This window comes from Anomaloglossus baeobatrachus, chromosome 8 (assembly GCF_048569485.1).
Source record: "Anomaloglossus baeobatrachus isolate aAnoBae1 chromosome 8, aAnoBae1.hap1, whole genome shotgun sequence".
NCBI classification, from domain to species: domain Eukaryota; kingdom Metazoa; phylum Chordata; class Amphibia; order Anura; family Aromobatidae; genus Anomaloglossus; species Anomaloglossus baeobatrachus.
The window spans coordinates 256,392,574-256,412,859 of NC_134360.1; the positions used below are offsets into that span (position 1 = coordinate 256,392,574).

Here is a 20,286-nt window from a genome sequence, read left to right on the forward strand (position 1 = left end):
GCACCTTTCTGTAATAATGTAATAATTTGTAATGACCCATACTATAAAACAATGTTATTTATTCCACAGGGTAAATGCCATTAAGTGGAAAAAAAAAAAAAAGAACCTCATACAGTTTTGTAAACAGAAATATGAGAGCAGACAAAAAAATAGAAAGTGATTCTTATTTTTGTGCAAAGGTTCCAATATTTGAAAGAATAATTTGGATACCACTGTAATTGTATCGAGCCTCATAACACTTCTACTGCACAGTGAAAAAATTCAGATTTAATTATTTTTGTTCATGCCTCTTATCAAAAAATGAATTAGTCAGTAATCAAAAATGGTTCCATGAACAATGACCTCTCACCCCACAAGAAACGGGCGCTCACTCCAGCATAAGAAAGGTATCAGAATGGGGGTGACCAAAGAAAATTATCCTTTTTTTTTTTTAAGTAATTTCTGTGCAAATCTAGCAAAACATGAAAAATACAGTCCATTTTGTATTGTCGTTATATCGACACATAATAAAGAGAACATGATTGAATTCAATTTGTTTATTTGCCAATGGGCAATAAAGTGCTTAAAAAGTTGCATGTATCACAAAATGCTACCGATGAAAACTACAGTTGGTCACACACAAAATAAGCGCTCGCACTGCTGCGGTGACAGAGAATTGACAAACTTGGGGCGACATAAAAACAATTCCACCAACAAATCCAACTTATCCTAAAAAGAACAAGACTTCATTTGACTATATAGCAAAAAAAAATGAATTATGGCTCCTGAAACATGACAATAAAAAAAAAAGTTGAAGAAAAATAGGTTAAGTTTTGGTTCCTTCTTTTTTTTTTTTTTTTTTTTTATATATAGGTTTTTGCTCCCCCCACCTCAGAGCAGCACACTGTAGGGACACATACCCTGATTCCAGGGATGTGTCCCTTACTAAGCTGTTTGCTGTCATTTTGATAAAATCAATGTTTTCGCTGCTGCAGATCTAGCAGTTATACAGAGCTCATGAATATGCTGGACTACCTGTAGCATGCCAAGTAGTCCTGTAATGATAATCTATTGCTGATTAAACAGTGATTTTAACAAAACTACACTAAGCAGCCCAGTAAGTGACATATCACTGGAATCAGGATCTCTGCCCCTACATTATGCTCCTTTCAGACTAGGTGGTAAAAACCTCTTAACAGATTCCCTTTAACTGTTTTGCACTAGCAATCATTGTCTGTGATATTCTTGAACACGGTTTTATTCCCTTTTCTCTCCAACCATTTGCAGTCATATGATGATTACATCCAGAAGACGCAAGCGGAACTCAGTGGTGAACAAGGCACAGCACCCAGCATTAAAAGTGTGCAAAAATCCTCCAGAGAGGCAGTCCCCATGCGATCTGATTCCTTGCAGAGGTAGACGGTGATCAGTTATTCTTCCTATGGTTTGTAGTGCTTTATTACATTGATACAACTTGCTAATCTTCCTTAGGACTGACAGTACAACATCCTACAAAGCTGAGCGCGAGCATGTAACCGAGATCAGCGCCAAGTCCGATGGTAAGACGGGCTTTGTGTATGGTCATGTTTTTTGTTTTGTTTTTTTTTGTACTTTTTGTTTTTTACAATATGATCTGTTTTATCCAGCAGAAAGCACAAGTGCTGATAAGTCTCTGGCCAGTGGAAAGGAAGCTGTGGCTGAGAGTGTGCATGATAAATGTGTCCCTTTCACAACCAGGGAAGACTCCCCAAGTGCTGGTCCGCCTTCTCCCACGATCAGGGAGCCATTACTGTCTGCACATGATAGTCCAGTGTCAAGCATCCACTCGGAGATCCCTGAAGACATGCTGGACACACAGAGCAATAAATCTGTCTCACCGCTTCCAGCTTTAGACCTTAAACTGAGGAGTAGTGAAACCCCTGAAGAGGACGTTTCGCCTCGCAGGGATCACGCTTACTCTGAAGATTTTGAGAGCTCTACGGCCTTTAAGTTTTCAATGTCTGAAACTCCTCGGGAAGAATTCGATGTTTCGTACTCCACCACGCCAGGGAGGGATCTACCTGCCGAAGGGTTTTATGAGAAGGATGAGGAGCATAATGAGTTTAAGTCATCAAGTCCTACTTTTCTGGTGATCACGGAATTGAAGCCCCCCTCACATGACCGTCATCTTTCCAGTGAAATTAGTGACCCACTTACAGAATTCAAGCTGGGGGACCGGGTCCTGGTGAGTGGAGTGCAGCCCGGCACACTTCGTTTTAAAGGGGAGACGTTGTTTGCGGACGGTGTGTGGGCTGGAGTGGAGCTTGACAAAGCAGAAGGTAATAATGATGGTTCCCTCGAAGGCAGTCGTTATTTTGTTTGCTCACCACTGCATGGAATATTTGCACCACCTCAAAAGATTGCACTGCTCTCAGCGGAGGAACGCGTGCCGTCACTAGAAATCGAAAAAAACATTGAAATCTCTCGAGAACCCAAGAATCAAATTAATGGAACACCTTTAATTGAGGACATTGAATTAAAAGGCCCAGAAAGGACGTCCTCAAAAAGTACGGAGTCTAGTGTTTCCGAGTCACACATGACATTGGTAGAGCAAGAGTTGCAGGTGGTTGCACCCCCAGAGACCCCAATCCCTGAGGAAGAAATCCAGAGGCCCAAAACGCCTCTGCTAGAGCTGACTGACAAGTTTAGCGAGGCCAGACTAAGTAAGCAATCACCAGAAGTAAGCACACTGTCCGATAGTCTTCTACAAGTCTGCCTGAAGGATACGGTGTCTTACCTGCAAAGTATACGCAAAGAGAGGGCCCAGAAAATCCAACGGAGCAATCAGGAACTGCGCAGCATTGAAGCCATTAGTGACCGGCACCAAGAGGGGGGACAGGCCCCGAAACAGGAGGAATACCAAAAGCTGGTGAGTCGCAGAAAAGTTTAAGGAACACACACTTTGCTTAAGGGGAACCTGTTACCAGGTGTTTTCCCTATGAGCTGTGGACGCCACCAGTGAGCCCTTATATACAGCGTTCCAGAATACTGTATATAAGAGCCCAGGCTGCTGTGTATAATGGAAAAAGCACCGTTATAATACTCACCTCAGGGGCGGTCCGGTCAGATAGGTGTCGCTGCACTCAGTCCGGTGTAGTACTCCTGCCAAGCCCCATGTGCATGACACATCCTGCATCATTCACAGAGAGGCCTTCATTGCGCTCCTGCACATGCACATTTTGATCTGCCAGCTGATGGCATAGCAAAAAAGTGTAATGCGCGAGAAAAGGTCAAAGGCCGCCCGCGCATGCGCAGTACAGCTTGGCAGATCAAAGTGCAGGAGTGCAATGGAGGCCTCTGTGTGAATGATGCAGGACGCGTCATCCACACAACGCTGGGCAGGAGGACAGCGACTGTACAAGATGGAGGAGGCACCGGACCGAGAGTAGCGACGCCCATCGGACCGGACCATCCCCTAGGTGAATATAATAAAGGTGTTTTTTATGTTATACAGCGGCCTGGGCTCTTATGCAGTATTCTGAAACACTGTATATAAGAGCTCACTAGTGGTGGGTGCAGCTTATAAGGGAAAATCCTGGTGACACGTTCCCTTTAATGGCCAAGTGAGGAATCGCATTAAGATATCAAAACTAAAGTAGATAGAGCCATAGCTAACAGTTATAGCGGAGACCTTCATTTTTTTGAACTGTGTTTAAGGCAAAAGAGGAGCTTTACTGGGCTTTTATAAATGTGACCAGATGGCTTCATTTTGTCTTTGACACTACGTTAATGGGAGTATAAATACTGCGGAGTTGTTTTTAGCTGGGGTCTCACTTTATTTTTATATAGGATTCTTTACATGAGGCATTTGGTGAGAAGGAAGCGCTGGGGTTTGAGCCGAGCCGCAGCATCCTTTCCATCCTTGGGGATGAACCCGATTGGTTTGATGAAGACTTTGGATTGAGCAGCCGTAAAAGTCAACACTTTGAATTGGAACGACCTCTCTCCTCCGGTTCTGTGTTGGAGCCGAAAACAGCCCCTCGCCTTGTGCCGTCACCAAAGTGTGTTCAGCCGGTGCCCACACCGGAGCTAGTTTTTGCTGTCCCTCACACGGTGCCGGAGGTGGAGCGGCTGGTGGAGGAGGCAGTGGATAAGCTGTGGGAATGGAAGCAGCTGAATGGAAACCTTCAGGAGATCCGAAACGCCTTCACCTGTAACGAGGAGGAAGAAGAGCGCCCCGCGTACAGCGCCTATAAAGAGGTACGCCTCATAGTCCATTGCATTTCAATGCCGCCCAAGTATCAGTTATAGTTTTCCTAATGTTCTTTCCGTTTTTTTCAGATGTTGTTTGACTTGACTTTATACATATTTGAGGAAATATGTTCTCCAGACCCTCGAGGATCTCAGCCTCAATGGAAGAAACCACTAAGGGTAACGCTGTCCTATTCCCGGCGAGTAAAAGACCACAGTAACATGGAGGAGGTGAAGGTGAGGTGCTGTGCGGGGGGGGGGTGCTGCGCAGGGGGTGCTGCGCGGGGGGTGTGTGTGTGTGTGCTGCGCGGGGTGTGTGTGTGTGTGCTGCGCGGGGTGTGTGTGTGTGTGTGCTGCGCGGGGTGTGTGTGTGTGTGTGCTGCGCGGGGTGTGTGTGTGTGTGTGCTGCGCGGGGTGTGTGTGTGTGTGTGTGCTGCGCGGGGTGTGTGTGTGTGTGTGCTGCGCGGGGTGTGTGTGTGTGTGTGCTGCGCGGGGGGTGTGTGCGCGCTGCGCGGGGGGTGTGTGCGCGCTGCGCGGGGGGTGTGTGTGCGCGCTGCGCGGGGGGGTGTGTGCGCGCTGCGCGGGGGGTGTGTGCGCGCTGCGCGGGGGGTGTGTGTGCTGCGCGCGGGGGGGTGTGTGTGTGCTGCGCGCGGGGGGTGTGTGTGTGCTGCGCGCGGGGGGTGTGTGTGTGCTGCGCGCGGGGGGTGTGTGTGTGCTGCGCGCGGGGGGTGTGTGTGTGCTGCGCACGGGGGGGGTGTGTGTGTGCTGCGCGGGGGGGGTGTGTGTGCTGCGCGCGGGGGGGGGTGTGTGTGCTGCGCGCGCGGGGGGGGGTGTGTGTGCTACGCGCGGGGGGGGGGTGTGTGTGCTGCGCGCGGGGGGGGGTGTGTGCTGCGCGGGGGGGGGGGTGCTGCGGGCGGGGGGGGGTGCTGCGCGCGGGGGGGGTGTGTGCTGCGCGGGGGGGGGGTGCTGCGCGGGGAGGTGCTGTCTAATCTGGTTTATAGGACTTTTCTGCTCCATTTTACAAACTCGACTGTTTATTGTTTTTTTTTTTATTCTTAAGTCTTTTTTAACCAGTGAAGTTCTTAATCTTCTGAGCCTAAGAAAGGAGAATAATTATAAAACAGATTGGCAGAGGATGATGAAGTTTGGGAGGAAGAAGCGAGACCGCGTGGATCATATATTGGTAAAGTACCAAACATTATTTTACTGCACGTTCACATCCACAAACCACTACAATGAACTCACCGCGGGGTCATTGTCTCCACTGTATCTGGCAACAATTGAAACAAGCCTCTTTCCCTTTCCATTTTTGTGAACGATAAAGTTAAACCCCTACAAATCAGAAGTTGACTGCTTTTCCTAGCAGTAAGTTGTTCTTTTAAATCTTATCTAAATCCCTTAACATTGTCCCTACTTTGATGTAAAAGTGAGTCTGTCAGCAGGTTTTTGCTATGTAATGTGACAGCAGCATGATGTAGGGACAGAGACTCTGATTTCCGTGCAGCAGCTGTGCTACAATTGCAGATTTCTCTGCTGCAGAGCTCGGAATGCTGAGCCCTGTATAACCCCACCCACACCACTGATTGGCTGCTTTCCACATAGACTAATCATTGGCGGGACAAGTTTGGAGGCACGAGGCGCCTAGTCCTTCTATAATATTCTGCTGATAAAACACTGATTTTATTGAAACAGAGAACTTAGTGATACATCGTTGGAATCAGGATCTCTGCCCCTAAACATCATGCTGCTCTCTGATCACATAGCAAAGACCGGCTGACAGATTCAGTTTAATAACTATCCTCAGAATAGAGCATCAGTATCAGATTGGTGGACGTCTCGCACGCAGCACCTCCACGGATCGGCTACTATGAATTTCGGGGTATGGCATGGAAGATCAAAGCTCTGCAGCTAAAATCCTATTGAGCTGTTTATCTGAGCTGCAGCTCTCAGGAACAGCCGCTACACAGTAAATGGCGCTGTGCTGTTCTGCTCGGTACGCTGCGTACATCCCGCCACCTCCAGAGCTGCAGGTGGTGAAGGTGCCAAACCCCCCTCCCCCGATCTGATATGGGAGGAATACACTGATTTGTATTAGCAGGATGGAAGATGGCAGTGTTGTTGCACTAGAAAGTCACAACTAATGACAGGGAATATTGCCCTGACTGCAGCAGCCCGAAATCCAAACTTTCACCATTATCTCTGATGGGAGCGCAATGTTTACCATATATCAGTTGTGCACGACTGCAAGTTACCGAGCCGCGGCCTATAAGTTATGTCTGATCCGGGGAAATCCACCTCCTCTCACCTCTGCACCAGGAGGCGACTGTGAATCCATATCTGCTGGTGTGTGAGCGGTCCTTATATTGCACCAGGAGGCGACTGTGAATCCATATCTGCTGGTGTGTGAGCGGTCCTTATATTGCACCAGGAGGCGACTGTGAATCCATATCTGCTGGTGTGTGAGCGGTCCTTATATTGCACCAGGAGGCGACTGTGAATCCATATCTGCTGGTGTGTGAGCGGTCCTTATATTGCACCAGGAGGCGACTGTGAATCCATATCTGCTGGTGTGTGAGCGGTCCTTATATTGCACCAGGAGGCGACTGTGAATCCATATCTGCTGGTGTGTGAGCGGTCCTTATATTGCACCAGGAGGCGACTGTGAATCCATATCTGCTGGTGTGTGAGCGGTCCTTATATTGCACCAGGAGGCGACTGTGAATCCATATCTGCTGGTGTGTGAGCGGTCCTTATATTGCACCAGGAGGCGACTGTGAATCCATATCTGCTGGTGTGTGAGCGGTCCTTATATTGCACCAGGAGGCGAGCGGGGACCGCGATAACATGTCTGCCGATATCTGCTGGTGTGTGAGCGGTCCTTATACTGCACCAGGAGGCGAGCAGGGACCGCGATAACATGTCTACCGATATCTGCTGGTGTGTGAGCGCTCCTTACTCTGCACCAGGAGGCGAGCGGGGACCGCGATAACATGTCTACCGATATCTGCTGGTGTGTGAGCGGTCCTTATACTGCACCAGGAGGCGAGCGAGGACCGCGATAACATGTCTACCGATATCTGCTGGTGTGTGAGCGCTCCTTACTCTGCACCAGGAGGCGAGCGAGGACCGCGATAACATGTCTGCCGATATCTGCTGGTGTGTGAGCGGCCCTTACTCTGCACCAGGAGGCGAGCAGGGACCGCGATAACATGTCTACCGATATCTGCTGGTGTGTGAGCGCTCCTTACTCTGCACCAGGAGGCGAGCGGGGACCGCGATAACATGTCTACCGATATCTGCTGATGTGTGAGCGGTCCTTACTCTGCACCAGGAGGCGAGCGGGGACCGCGATAACATGTCTGCCGATATGTGCTGGTGTGTGAGCGGTCCTTACTCTGCACCAGGAGGTGAGCGGGGACCGCGATAACATGTCTACCGATATCTGCTGGTGTGTGAGCGGTCCTTATACTGCACCAGGAGGCGAGCGGGGACCGCGATAACATGTCTACCGATATCTGCTGGTGTGTGAGCGGGCCTTACTCTGCACCAGGAGGCGAGCGGTGGACCGCGATAACATGTCTACCGATATCTGCTGATGTGTGAGCGGTCCTTACTCTGCACCAGGAGGTGAGCGGGGACCGCGATAACATGTCTACCGATATCTGCTGGTGTGTGAGCGGTCCTTATACTGCACCAGGAGGCGAGCGGGGACCGCGATAACATGTCTGCCGATATCTGCTGGTGTGTGAGCGGCCCTTACTCTGCACCAGGAGGCGAGCGGGGACCGCGATAACATGTCTACCGATATCTGCTGGTGTGTGAGCGCTCCTTACTCTGCACCAGGAGGCGAGCGGGGACCGCGATAACATGTCTACCGATATCTGCTGATGTGTGAGCGGTCCTTACTCTGCACCAGGAGGCGAGCGAGGACCGCGATAACATGTCTACCGATATCTGCTGGTGTGTGAGCGCTCCTTACTCTGCACCAGGAGGCGAGCGGGGACCGCGATAACATGTCTACCGATATCTGCTGATGTGTGAGCGCTCCTTACTCTGCACCAGGAGGCGAGCGAGGACCGCGATAACATGTCTACCGATATCTGCTGGTGTGTGAGCGGCCCTTACTCTGCACCAGGAGGCGAGCGAGGACCGCGATAACATGTCTGCCGATATCTGCTGATGTGTGAGCGGTCCTTATACTGCACCAGGAGGCGAGCGAGGACCGCGATAACATGTCTACCGATATCTGCTGATGTGTGAGCGGTCCTTACTCTGCACCAGGAGGCGAGCGAGGACCGCGATAACATGTCTGCCGATATCTGCTGGTGTGTGAGCGGTCCTTACTCTGCACCAGGAGGCGAGCGGCGACCGCGATAACATGTCTGCCGATATCTGCTGATGTGTGAGCGGTCCTTATACTGCACCAGGAGGCGAGCGGGGACCGCGATAACATGTCTGCCGATATCTGCTGATGTGTGAGCGGTCCTTATACTGCACCAGGAGGCGAGCGGGGACCGCGATAACATGTCTGCCGATATCTGCTGGTGTGTGAGCGGTCCTTACTCTGCACCAGGAGGCGAGCGGCGACCGCGATAACATGTCTACCGATATCTGCTGGTGTGTGAGCGGTCCTTACTCTGCACCAGGAGGCGAGCGAGGACCGCGATAACATGTCTACCGATATCTGCTGATGTGTGAGCGGTCCTTACTCTGCACCCTCACTATTCTTACACTGAGGTGATAGCGCCACATATAGGGTAGATGTCAAAACATGGCGACATTTCTCCAGAAACACTGCCATTATTAATGAGCTGCAAAATCAGAGACATCCATGGATCTACTCTATCTGGTAAAAATACAAAAGGGCATCTTTCTTTTTTTTTTTTTTTTCTTTTTGTTTGCTCCTTCTCCTAACGAAATACAATTTTGATCTTATAAGAACAATTTTTATTTTTAAATAGTCGTCATTTTTCTGGGTGCATGAATAGACTATGACCATATGAAATTCTCTGCAGCAGACTCTGGGCGGCTGATCCTTTTGTAGGAGATGATACAAGTTTCCTAGATAAAAAGATAACTACGCACTATAAAGTGACAGGAAAACAATGAGCAGAAGTTGGTCGTGTGCAATAGGAGCGCGGTCACCGCATTTCACAGACAAAACCCAGGAGAAAAACACAAAGTGAGCAGATTCCCCATAATAAATAAATGGGAAAATAATAGTAATACATTTACATAACAGGGAATGTGTTTAACACTGATCAAAAAGCATAAAAGCCGTCCCACCGCGAGCACAGTGCATTTTTTTAACGCTGCGTTTTTGGCTGCTAAAAACGCACCCGCGGCAAAAACGCACTGGTAAAAACGCATGCGTTTTGGTGCGCTTTTGCTGCGTTTTTGATCTTTGCGTTTTTCCAATGCATTGCATGGGGGGAAATGCAGGAAAGAATTGACATGTCAATTTTATTTATTTTTTTTTTTTAAGCTCAAAAACGCAGCTTAAAATAAAAGTTGTGTGAGGACGGCAAAAATGAAAACTCATAGACTTTGCTGGGGAAGAAAAGTCATGCAGTTTTGAGCCCAAAAACGCACCCGCTGCGGGGAAAAACGCACTGTGCGTACATAGCCTTACAGTAGTATTAAACCCTCACCTTGTGTCAGTGACATCAGTGTGAATATGGGCAGAGAAGGACAAAGCCACATAGGATGCTATATAGGTGCAATATTTTAGCTCAGAGGGAGGGACCGTATATAAAGTAACTTAGATTATCCCCCAAATTTACATTTTATTTTATTTTTTTACCAGCCATGGATAATTTGTCCTCCTCCCTTTGTATCCTTCTATAAAACATAGAAATGAATTAGGTCATTTAGAGGCAATTACATGTAGCACCTGGTGCGCGGCTTAGTCACCGGAATAAATGCGGTTTGATAACATGGCAGGTTCTGTGCTGTAATTGTAAAGCGTTTGCATTAATTAAAATTAAAGGTGTTGTCTGATCTAAAGGGAAAAAGATGAAGGCATGTATGCTCTTAAAATAAACAGTGCAAAAGTGATGTAGCAAGTGTAAATGTTTCCAAAATTTACCGAACATTTCGGGGAATGCTTATATCTGGGGAGGATAGCCGTACTCTAACAGCGTGGGGGAAACAATTGAAAGGGCAGGAAGTTGTAGGGGATATATTGAAGGGATGGGTACAGATGCGGAAACATGTTACCAATGAGAGATGGAGAGACACCCAATTTAGAATTTTACACAGGGCTATTATGGGCTTCAACATTCCGGGAAGAGATATGCGGTGTCCTAAATGTCAAAGAGAAAAAACAGATATGCTACATGGACTATGGGAGTGTAAGGAAATTCACAGGTTCTGGAATCAAGTTAGATTATTTGTCCAGGCAACATGGGGAATTTCTGGAAATCTAGAGCTAATGGTGTGGATTTTCCATTCCTTTGAGGGAGGAGTAAGAGGGGGATCGGACATGCCGGGAAAGAAGAAATATACAATAGTACATGACATAGCCATGATAGCCAAACGGTCCATATTAAAGCATTGGATACAAAGGGAGGGACCATCCATAAAAGAGGTCATCGGGGAATTACATAATTTATTGAGGCTGGAGAAAGTGGAAGCGGAAACGGACAAAGACAGGTTGACACCCAAGTTCTTTGGGAAATGGAGAAATTTCATTGAAAGTCAATTTACTCAGGGAGAAATAAATAATCTGATGACACCTTTTATACAATCGGAATGGTACCTTCTGAATGATATCCAGGACAAACTGGGTAAATTGAAAATCACGGAGGTGTGGGTTCCGGAGGAAAGGGAGACGAGACGCTAAGGTAGCAGCAAGACGTGCCAGAAAATTTGGAAGCATTCGGGGTTGGCTTAGGGGCTTAATGACTCTAATTGACTTGTATCGCGTCTGTTATTTCTTAGTACTTTTGCCTTGGTTTAATAGAGACCATATCAATCAGATAATCAGTTTAAAATATCAAGTTGGGGCATTGCACCCTATTATGTCACATATTGTCAGACAAATGTTTTTCCTTGCGTAACCTTGAATATCTTGTTATGTTTATAAAAAATTGGAAAATTAATAAAAAGTTTTGGAAAAAAAAAAAAAAATAAACAGTGCAGATCCAGCACCGGCCACTGCAGAGGTCTGCGCCTGCGCCAGAAGCCGCACATGCTCGGTCAGAAGTCACAGGACTGCTGCAGCCAGTGATTGACTGCAGTGGTCAGGCGACTGGAAGAGCATGGACTTAATGTTTCTTTGATGATGCAATCTTCTAGTCCCCTGATCACTGCAGCCAATCACAGCCTGCAGTGGTCTCCTGGGTTTCTTATGTAGCAGGTATTGCTTCTGGAGCCGGAGGGTGGCTGTGTCCATTTTATAATTTTTAATCTCATTCATGCCTTAAAGGAGTTTTCCACTACTACGACAGCCCCTTTTGATTGCACACGTTTCCCCCAAGTAAAATAATAAAGGCTATACTCCCCTCCCGTACAGGCGCCTTTCCAGCGGTGCCGCGGTTCACGTTCCTGGGGTTGTGACATCACACGAGCCCCGTGTCCAATCAGCACCGGCTTCTGTCTCCTTCCTTCGGACCAAAAGAGTCGCCGGCATTGCGATACAATCGTCTGAGTTATATGGCCATTTTCTGCGCTCTGAGACCGCTTTCACATTGCGTTATTACCTACGTTCACAGGTCCCTTTGGCGCGTCCGTCCGAACCCCCCCACAAAACGGGTTTTGGGCTCATGCGTCGACGGGGCCATTGACTGTAATGGAGCAGGTGGAGTCACCGTGTGCGGTCTTGCACCATTTTCGGGCCTACACGCTTTCTGCAGGCGGACACCCAGACAGTCTACTACGTCTTGGTATAAACCTTCAGAACTTGTATACGCCCGAAAATGGTGCAAGGCAGAGCACACGCTGACGCCATGTGCACCGTTATAGTCGATGGCCCCGTCAACGCATGCGCCCGAAACCTGTTTTGTGGGGGGTTTGGACGGAGGCCCCAAAGGGACCTGTGAATGTAGGTAATAACGCAATGTGAAGGGGCCTAACTATGTAGAGGTTGTAGCTGCTTGTGACCGCATTAAACACCCGAGATCAGAGGTTTCTCTCATCCCGTTACACTAAAACCCCTCAATGATCACTCGGCTTCTGAAACTGTACATCAAGGTGTTATTTTACTAATAAGTATAAGAAGTGGGTGCTGGAAGGGGTTAAGCTTCTCTGCTATATCCACTCTTGTGTTTGGCCACAAAATACATGTGCAGAATCTGTAGATATGTGTGTAGAATTTGTAGATGTGTGTGTAGAATCTGTAGATACATGTGTAGAATCTGTAGATACATGTGCAGAATCTATAGATGCGTGTGTAGAATCTGTAGATGCATGTGCAGAATCTGTAGATGCATGTGCAGAATCTGTAGATACGTGTGCAGAATCTGTAGATGCGTGTGTAGAATCTGTAGATGCGTGTGTAGAATCTGTAGATGCGTGTGCGGAATCTGTAGATGCGTGTGCGGAATCTGTAGATGCGTGTGCGGAATCTGTAGATGCGTGTGCGGAATCTGTAGATGCGTGTGCGGAATCTGTAGATGCGTGTGCGGAATCTGTAGATGCGTGTGCGGAATCTGTAGATGCGTGTGCGGAATCTGTAGATGCGTGTGCGGAATCTGTAGATGCGTGTGCGGAATCTGTAGATGCGTGTGCGGAATCTGTAGATGCGTGTGCGGAATCTGTAGATGCGTGTGCGGAATCTGTAGATGCGTGTGCGGAATCTGTAGATGCGTGTGCGGAATCTGTAGATGCGTGTGCGGAATCTGTAGATGCGTGTGCGGAATCTGTAGATGCGTGTGCGGAATCTGTAGATGCGTGTGCGGAATCTGTAGATGCGTGTGCGGAATCTGTAGATACATTTGCTGCGGCTGCTGCTCTTATTATGCTTTCTTTGGGTGCGATTCATGTTAATATCTGGGTAAAGCGGACGGTAGAATGTTTTTGCTAATTGAGGCGCTTTCTCCTGGACAGGTGCAAGAGCTGCACGAGGAGGAGGCGCAGTGGGTGAACTACGATGAGGATGAACTGTTTGTGAAGATGCAGCTGGTGGATGGAATATTTGAGGCCTTAATCCGGGACACCATACAGGTTCTCCAGGGCATCCAGAATAAGAAGAGCCAAGCCCCCGATGTGTGAATAGAATCCAGCCAGGTCTTGGTAGTTGCTGCAGATGATCCCCCCACACGGGGGTGACGACACCGGCTGTGCTGTTCCTGTAACAACGAGCCGGGCCTAGAAGTGTGATCCATGTTCTCTGATCAGAGAGCGCGAAAACGAGGACGACGACTGCAACCGAACCTCCCGGAAATAGAAAGTTTTGGACTTGATGCTACTTTTTTATTGTTGGTTTGGACTTGATTTTAAATTATTTATGAATTTTCAAAGATCAGAAACGACGTCTTCGGTCTCTTACTGCGACACTTTAGCTGTTGGTCTTCAGTGGCCATTTCCAGGCAGATTGTGGTGACCGTCAGCGAGCTGAACTTGGCTTCCAGCAGATGTGGGAGTGTGAACGGTTCCCTATCAGGGCATAAGGGTGTGATACTGATAAACAGTCCAACCCGACAAGGGCGTGTAAAGCTGCCTCATCAAGTGTCCTTACCTACCTTCTTGCAATACTTGAATTGTTGGGTGTATAATACGCTGTGAACGTGGTAGCCATCTCCCCGGTGCAGAACTTTTGGCATCAGAAAAAGGAAGTTTCTTCAAATACATGTATTACTTGTAGGATGATTGTGTAAGTTAATTTATCATTAAGGGTGTATCCTCTAGGATCAAGATAATGTGAAATATTTAGCATTAATCCCGCACCATTGTACAAGCAGGTCAGTAGCAATGAAACTATTGGGCTGTCGTTGCAGTAAATTTACCCATAATGTTCACTCTTGTGTAAACGCTGCTCTGCATGACGGAGGATAATGTAACCCAGAGGAGCGCTTCATGATTCCCGAAAAGTCTAATAATGTCTTTCTACTCTCCATGATCTACCAGGCGCGATGTGCTGTCTCTTCAGGACATGTTTAGTCTATTGCTGCTGTCACGGGAAGTAGACTTGATTGTCCAAAAAAAAACACTTTATGCAGCGTCGTCCCCCCTTACAGGACCTTCCACGACTCCCCCCTACAGGACCTCCCACGACTCCCCCCCCCCCCCTACAGGACCTTCCACGACCCCACCTCCTACAGGACCTCCCACGACTTCCCCCTACATGACCTTCCACGACTCCCCCCTACAGGACCTTCCAAGACTTCCCCCCCCCTACAGGACCTTCCACGACTCCTCCCTACAGGACCTTCCACGACTCTCCCCCCCCCCCCCTACAGGACCTTCCACGACTCCCCCCCCTACAGGACCTTCCCCCCTCCCCCCTACAGGACCTTCCACGACTCTCCCCTACAGGACCTTCCACGACTCTCCCCTACAGGACCTTCCACGACTCTCCCCTACAGGACCTTCCACGACTCTCCCCTACAGGACCTTCCACGACTCTCCCCTACAGGACCTTCCACGACTCTCCCCTACAGGACCTTCCACGACTCTCCCCTACAGGACCTTCCACGACTCCCTCCTACAGGACCTTCCACGACTCCCTCCTACAAGACCTTCCACGACTCCCTCCTACAGGACCTTCCACGACTCCCTCCTACAGGACCTTCCACGACTCCCTCCTACAGGACCTTCCACGACTCTCCCCTACAGGACCTTCCACGACTCTCCCCTACAGGACCTTCCACGACTCCCCCCTACAGGACCTTCCACGACTCTCCCCTACAGGACCTTCCACGACTCTCCCCTACAGGACCTTCCACGACTCCCTTCCCCCCCCCCCCCACAGGACCTTCCACGAGAGGAAGACAAGTCAGTGGGAGATATGAGCAGGTCGCTAGTGGCTCCATGTGAAATGCTCTGGACCACAGCCATAGAACTGGGCTACCTTTTATTTTGACAGTATTAAGCCTTCCCTTGTAGCAAGTTTTAGGCAACCGAAAAAGTATCGTCAAGGCCAAAGGATTGTAATAAATCCTTCAGTCTCCGCATATTCCTTCCGCCTGTTCTCCGCCTGTCTGCACAATGTCCGTCTCGGAGTCTGGCTCTGATGACTCTCCAGATGCAGATCTCCATCATCGGGCGGCGGCGTCCATCTGTCCGATTCTCTGTAGCGGTGGAGCGACGTGCACTTGTATCCGCTCCTGGTTTCAGCTCAGGGGCCACTTGTTCCTGTCACCCAACAATGCTCCTTGTACAGTCCCTTGCTTTGTATAGCCTTGTGAATAACCTGCAGGAAAATGTACAGTAACAAAGTAAAGCTGTAAATAAATAATGATTTATACACCTTTTTTGGCTCTGGTTGTGACTCGGGTGTGGTTCTGCTTTGTCTTGTAAGAGTCATTGCTAATATTGGAGTAACATGGATTTGCTTCGTGCACGCGGCCTCCACCCAGACAAGGGAGACTTAATTACTGAGGATATTAAGTTTCATTAGTTCAGTTCTAGGCAGCGTTATTGTCTGATGCAAAAATCCGGCTACGCAAAGTATTTGGATGCCAACGAGGAGCTTGGAAAGCTGCTAATATCACAACGTACGTTTCCACCGGGAACAATGGATTTGTCCGGTCCAAGAAGGATTCTATTGTAATCTTTATAGAGCAGAAATGCAGCTCATAAAACGAAAAAAGGGGGCAAATTACCAAGCGCCAACATGACTGCAGCAGAACACCTCTCCGCTGCAACCGAGGAGGCAGCAGCTTTACACCGAAACGTTTGCATCAAAAATATCAAACACTTTAGAAAGCTGAAACGTTTCTCCTCAGTCAGGACCAAGCACTCTTCAGCATGGCTATTAGTTTCCTTTCTCTGTGTTGCTATTCTTGTAATGCTTTAGAGGCTTTCTTACAATATTATAACCACATGAAACATCCTGAGAACGAACATCGCCCTTCCCCCGTTAAAGGGAGTCTGTCAGCAGGTTTTTGCTATGTATTATGAGAGCAGCATAACATAGGACACGAAAGCCTGATTCCAGGGATGTATCACTGACTGAGCTGCTTGGTGCAGTTTTCATAGAATACCTGTTTTATCTGATGTAGATGTAGCAGAGCTAAGATGTCTCTGCTGTGTATAACCCAAACACATCACTGACTGACGGCTTCCTATAGACACTGAATTCTCAGCAAGCTGCTCATCAGTGGTGGGGACAGGGTAACACAGATTAGCTGGACTACTCACTGCGTAAGAAGTATTCTGGAAGTGATTGCTGATAAAATACTGATTTGTATTGAAAGTACAGCATACAGCCTAATAAATGACACATCCCTGGAATCAGGGTCTCATACCATATATTATGCTGCTCCCAGATTAAATGGCAAGAACCTGATGACAGATTCCCTTTTAAATAAATGACAAACACACACACAGTGGATACAGTATACATATCTATAGGATAGGCAAGAACATTCTACTTTAAAGAACAAGGGCCTGGTATCCTCTGTTTGAATGGAGTGCTGGTCACATACTGCCAATCAATTCATAGTTAATGGGACTCACTTAAAGCGCACCAGTCACCAGAATTTTCCTATATAAACTAAAGCCAGTGCTATACTGGCACTATCAGGCTGATTCTATACATACACTGCTATACTGGCGCTATCAGGCTGATTCTATACATACAGTGCTATACTGGCACCATCAGGCTGATTCTATACATACACTGCTATACTGGCACTATCAGGCTGATTCTATACATACAGTGCTATACTGGCACTATCAGGCTGATTCTATACATACAGTGCTATACTGGCGCTATCAGGCTGATTCTATACATACAGTGCTATACTGGCACCATCAGGATGATTCTATACATACAGTGCTATACTGGCGCTATCAGGCTGATTCTATACATACAGTGCTATACTGGCACCATCAGGATGATTCTATACATACAGTGCTATACTGGCACCATCAGGATGATTCTATACATACAGTGCTATACTGGCGCTATCAGGCTGAGTCTATACATACAGTGCTATACTGTCACTATCAGGCTGATTCTATACACACAGTGCTATACTGGCACTATCAGGCTGATTCTATACATACACTGCTATACTGGCACTATCAGGCTGATTCTATACATACAGTGCTATACTGGCGCTATCAGGCTGATTCTATACATACAGTGCTATACTGGCGCTATCAGGCTGATTCTATACATACAGTGCTATACTGGCACCATCAGGATGATTCTATACATACAGTGCTATACTGGCGCTATCAGGCTGATTCTATACATACAGTGCTATACTGGCACCATCAGGCTGATTCTATACATACAGTGCTATACTAGCGCTATCAGGCTGATTCTATACATACAGTGCTATACTGGCGCTATCAGGCTGATTCTATACATACAGTGCTATACTGGAGCTATCAGGCTGATTCTATATATACAGTGCTATACTGGCACTATCAGGCTGATTCTATACATACAGTGCTATACTGGCGCTATCAGGCTGATTCCATACATACAGTGCTATACTGGCACTATCAGGCTGATTCTATACATACAGTGCTATACTGGCACCGTCATGCTGATTCTATACATACAGTGCTATACTGGCACTATCAGGCTGATTCTATACATACAGTGCTATACTGGCACTATCAGGCTGAGTCTATACATACAGTGCTGTACTGGCACTATCAGGCTGATTCTATACATACAGTGCTATACTGGCACCATCAGGATGATTCTATACATACAGTGCTATACTGGCGCTATCAGGCTGATTCTATACATACAGTGCTATACTGGCGCTATCAGGCTGATTCTATACATACAATGCTATACTGGAGCTATCAGGCTGATTCTATATATACAGTGCTATACTGGCACTATCAGGCTGATTCTATACATACAGTGCTATACTGGCGCTATCAGGCTGATTCCATACATACAGTGCTATACTGGCGCTATGAGGCTGATTCTATACATACAGTGCTATACTGGCGCTATCAGGCTGATTCTATACATACAGTGCTATACTGGAGCAATCAGGCTGATTCTATATATACAGTGCTATACTGGCACTATCAGGCTGATTCTATACATACAGTGCTATACTGGCGCTATCAGGCTGATTCCATACATACAGTGCTATACTGGCACTATCAGGCTGATTCTATACATACAGTGCTATACTGGCACTGTCATGCTGATTCTATACATACAGTGCTATACTGGCACTATCAGGCTGATTCTATACATACAGTGCTATACTGGCACTATCAGGCTGATTCTATACATACAGTGCTATACTGGCACTATCAGGCTGATTCTATACATACAGTGCTATACTGGCACTATCAGGCTGAGTCTATACATACAGTGCTGTACTGGCACTATCAGGCTGATTCTATACATACAGTGCTATACTGGCGCTATCAGGCTGATTCTATACATACACTGCTATACTGGCACTATCAGGCTGATTCTATACATACAGTGCTATACTGGCACTATCAGGCTGAGTCTATACATACAGTGCTATACTGGCACTATCAGGCTGAGTCTATACATACAGTGCTATACTGGCACTATCAGGCTGATTCTATACATACAGTGCTATACTGGCGCTATCAGGCTGATTCTATACATACAGTGCTATACTGGCACTATCAGGCTGATTCTATACACACAGTGCTATACTGGCACTATCAGGCTGATTCTATACATACAGTGCTATACTGGCGCTATCAGGCTGATTCTATACATACAATGCTATACTGGAGCTATCAGGCTGATTCTATATATACAGTGCTATACTGGCACTATCAGGCTGATTCTATACATACAGTGCTATACTGGCACTATCAGGCTGAGTCTATACATACAGTGCTGTACTGGCGCTATCAGGCTGATTCTATACATACAGTGCTATACTGGCGCTATCAGGCTGATTCTATACATACAATGCTATACTGGAGCTATCAGGCTGATTCTATATATACAGTGCTATACTGGCACTATCAGGCTGATTCTATACATACAGTGCTATACTGGCGCTATCAGGCTGATTCCATACATACAGTGCTATACTGGCGCTATCAGGCTGATTCTATACATACAGTGCTATACTGGCGCTATCAGGCTGATTCTATACATACAGTGCTATACTGGAGCTATCAGGCTGATTCTATATATACAGTGCTATACTGGCACTATCAGGCTGATTCTATACATACAGTGCTATACTGGCGCTATCAGGCTGATTCCATACATACAGTGCTATACTGGCACTATCAGGCTGATTCTATACATACAGTGCTATACTGGCACTGTCATGCTGATTCTATACATACAGTGCTATACTGGCACTATCAGGCTGATTCTATACATACAGTGCTATACTGGCACTATCAGGCTGAGTCTATACATACAGTGCTGTACTGGCACTATCAGGCTGATTCTATACATACAGTGCTATACTGGCACTATCAGGCTGAGTCTATACATACAGTGCTGTACTGGCACTATCAGGCTGATTCTATACATACAGTGCTATACTGGCGCTATCAGGCTGATTCTATACATACAGTGCTATACTGGCGCTATCAGGCTGATTCTATACATACAGTGCTATACTGGCGCTATCAGGCTGAGTCTATACATACAGTGCTATACTGGCGCTATCAGGCTAATTCTATACATACCTTTAGTTGTCAGATTGGATGTATACTTTTTGAAATACAGGCAAGTAAATTTCTAGACGTGCATAGCTCTTTGATTGGCAGCAGCTGCCAAATAGCTAATGTGTGGGTCAGGTTTTGCTATCTTCCCTGTCTGCTGCCTGGCCTTGGTAGATGCTAGACTGTATGGGCTGTATTTCTAACACGGGACAGACATGACTCACCTGGAAGGAGCCCATACAGTCTAGCATCTACAATGGCCAGGCAGGAGACGGGCGGGAAGAGATGGCAAAACTCGACCCACATATTAGCTAT

At 47.3% G+C, this 20,286-nt stretch overlaps 1 protein-coding gene across 9 annotated transcripts in view; it reads left to right on the top strand.

The window, feature by feature from the left end:
• The window catches only part of CEP350 (centrosomal protein 350), a 172,718-nt gene extending 157,097 nt beyond the window's left edge, over nucleotides 1-15,621 (top strand). For 7 of the 9 annotated variants that reach the window (XM_075320581.1, XM_075320589.1, XM_075320583.1 and 4 more), the window contains 7 exons: nucleotides 1,267-1,394; nucleotides 1,471-1,538; nucleotides 1,626-2,887; nucleotides 3,808-4,218; nucleotides 4,300-4,446; nucleotides 5,270-5,392; nucleotides 13,258-15,621. In XM_075320581.1, the coding sequence (XP_075176696.1) occupies nucleotides 1,267-1,394; nucleotides 1,471-1,538; nucleotides 1,626-2,887; nucleotides 3,808-4,218; nucleotides 4,300-4,446; nucleotides 5,270-5,392; nucleotides 13,258-13,422 (2,304 nt within the window). In that variant the 3' untranslated portion in view covers nucleotides 13,423-15,621. The remainder of the gene's footprint in view (nucleotides 1-1,266; nucleotides 1,395-1,470; nucleotides 1,539-1,625; nucleotides 2,888-3,807; nucleotides 4,219-4,299; nucleotides 4,447-5,269; nucleotides 5,393-13,257) is intronic. The other 2 variants (XM_075320582.1, XM_075320586.1) reach the window with 1 other exon arrangement.
• Nucleotides 15,622-20,286: the final 4,665 nt, after the last annotated feature.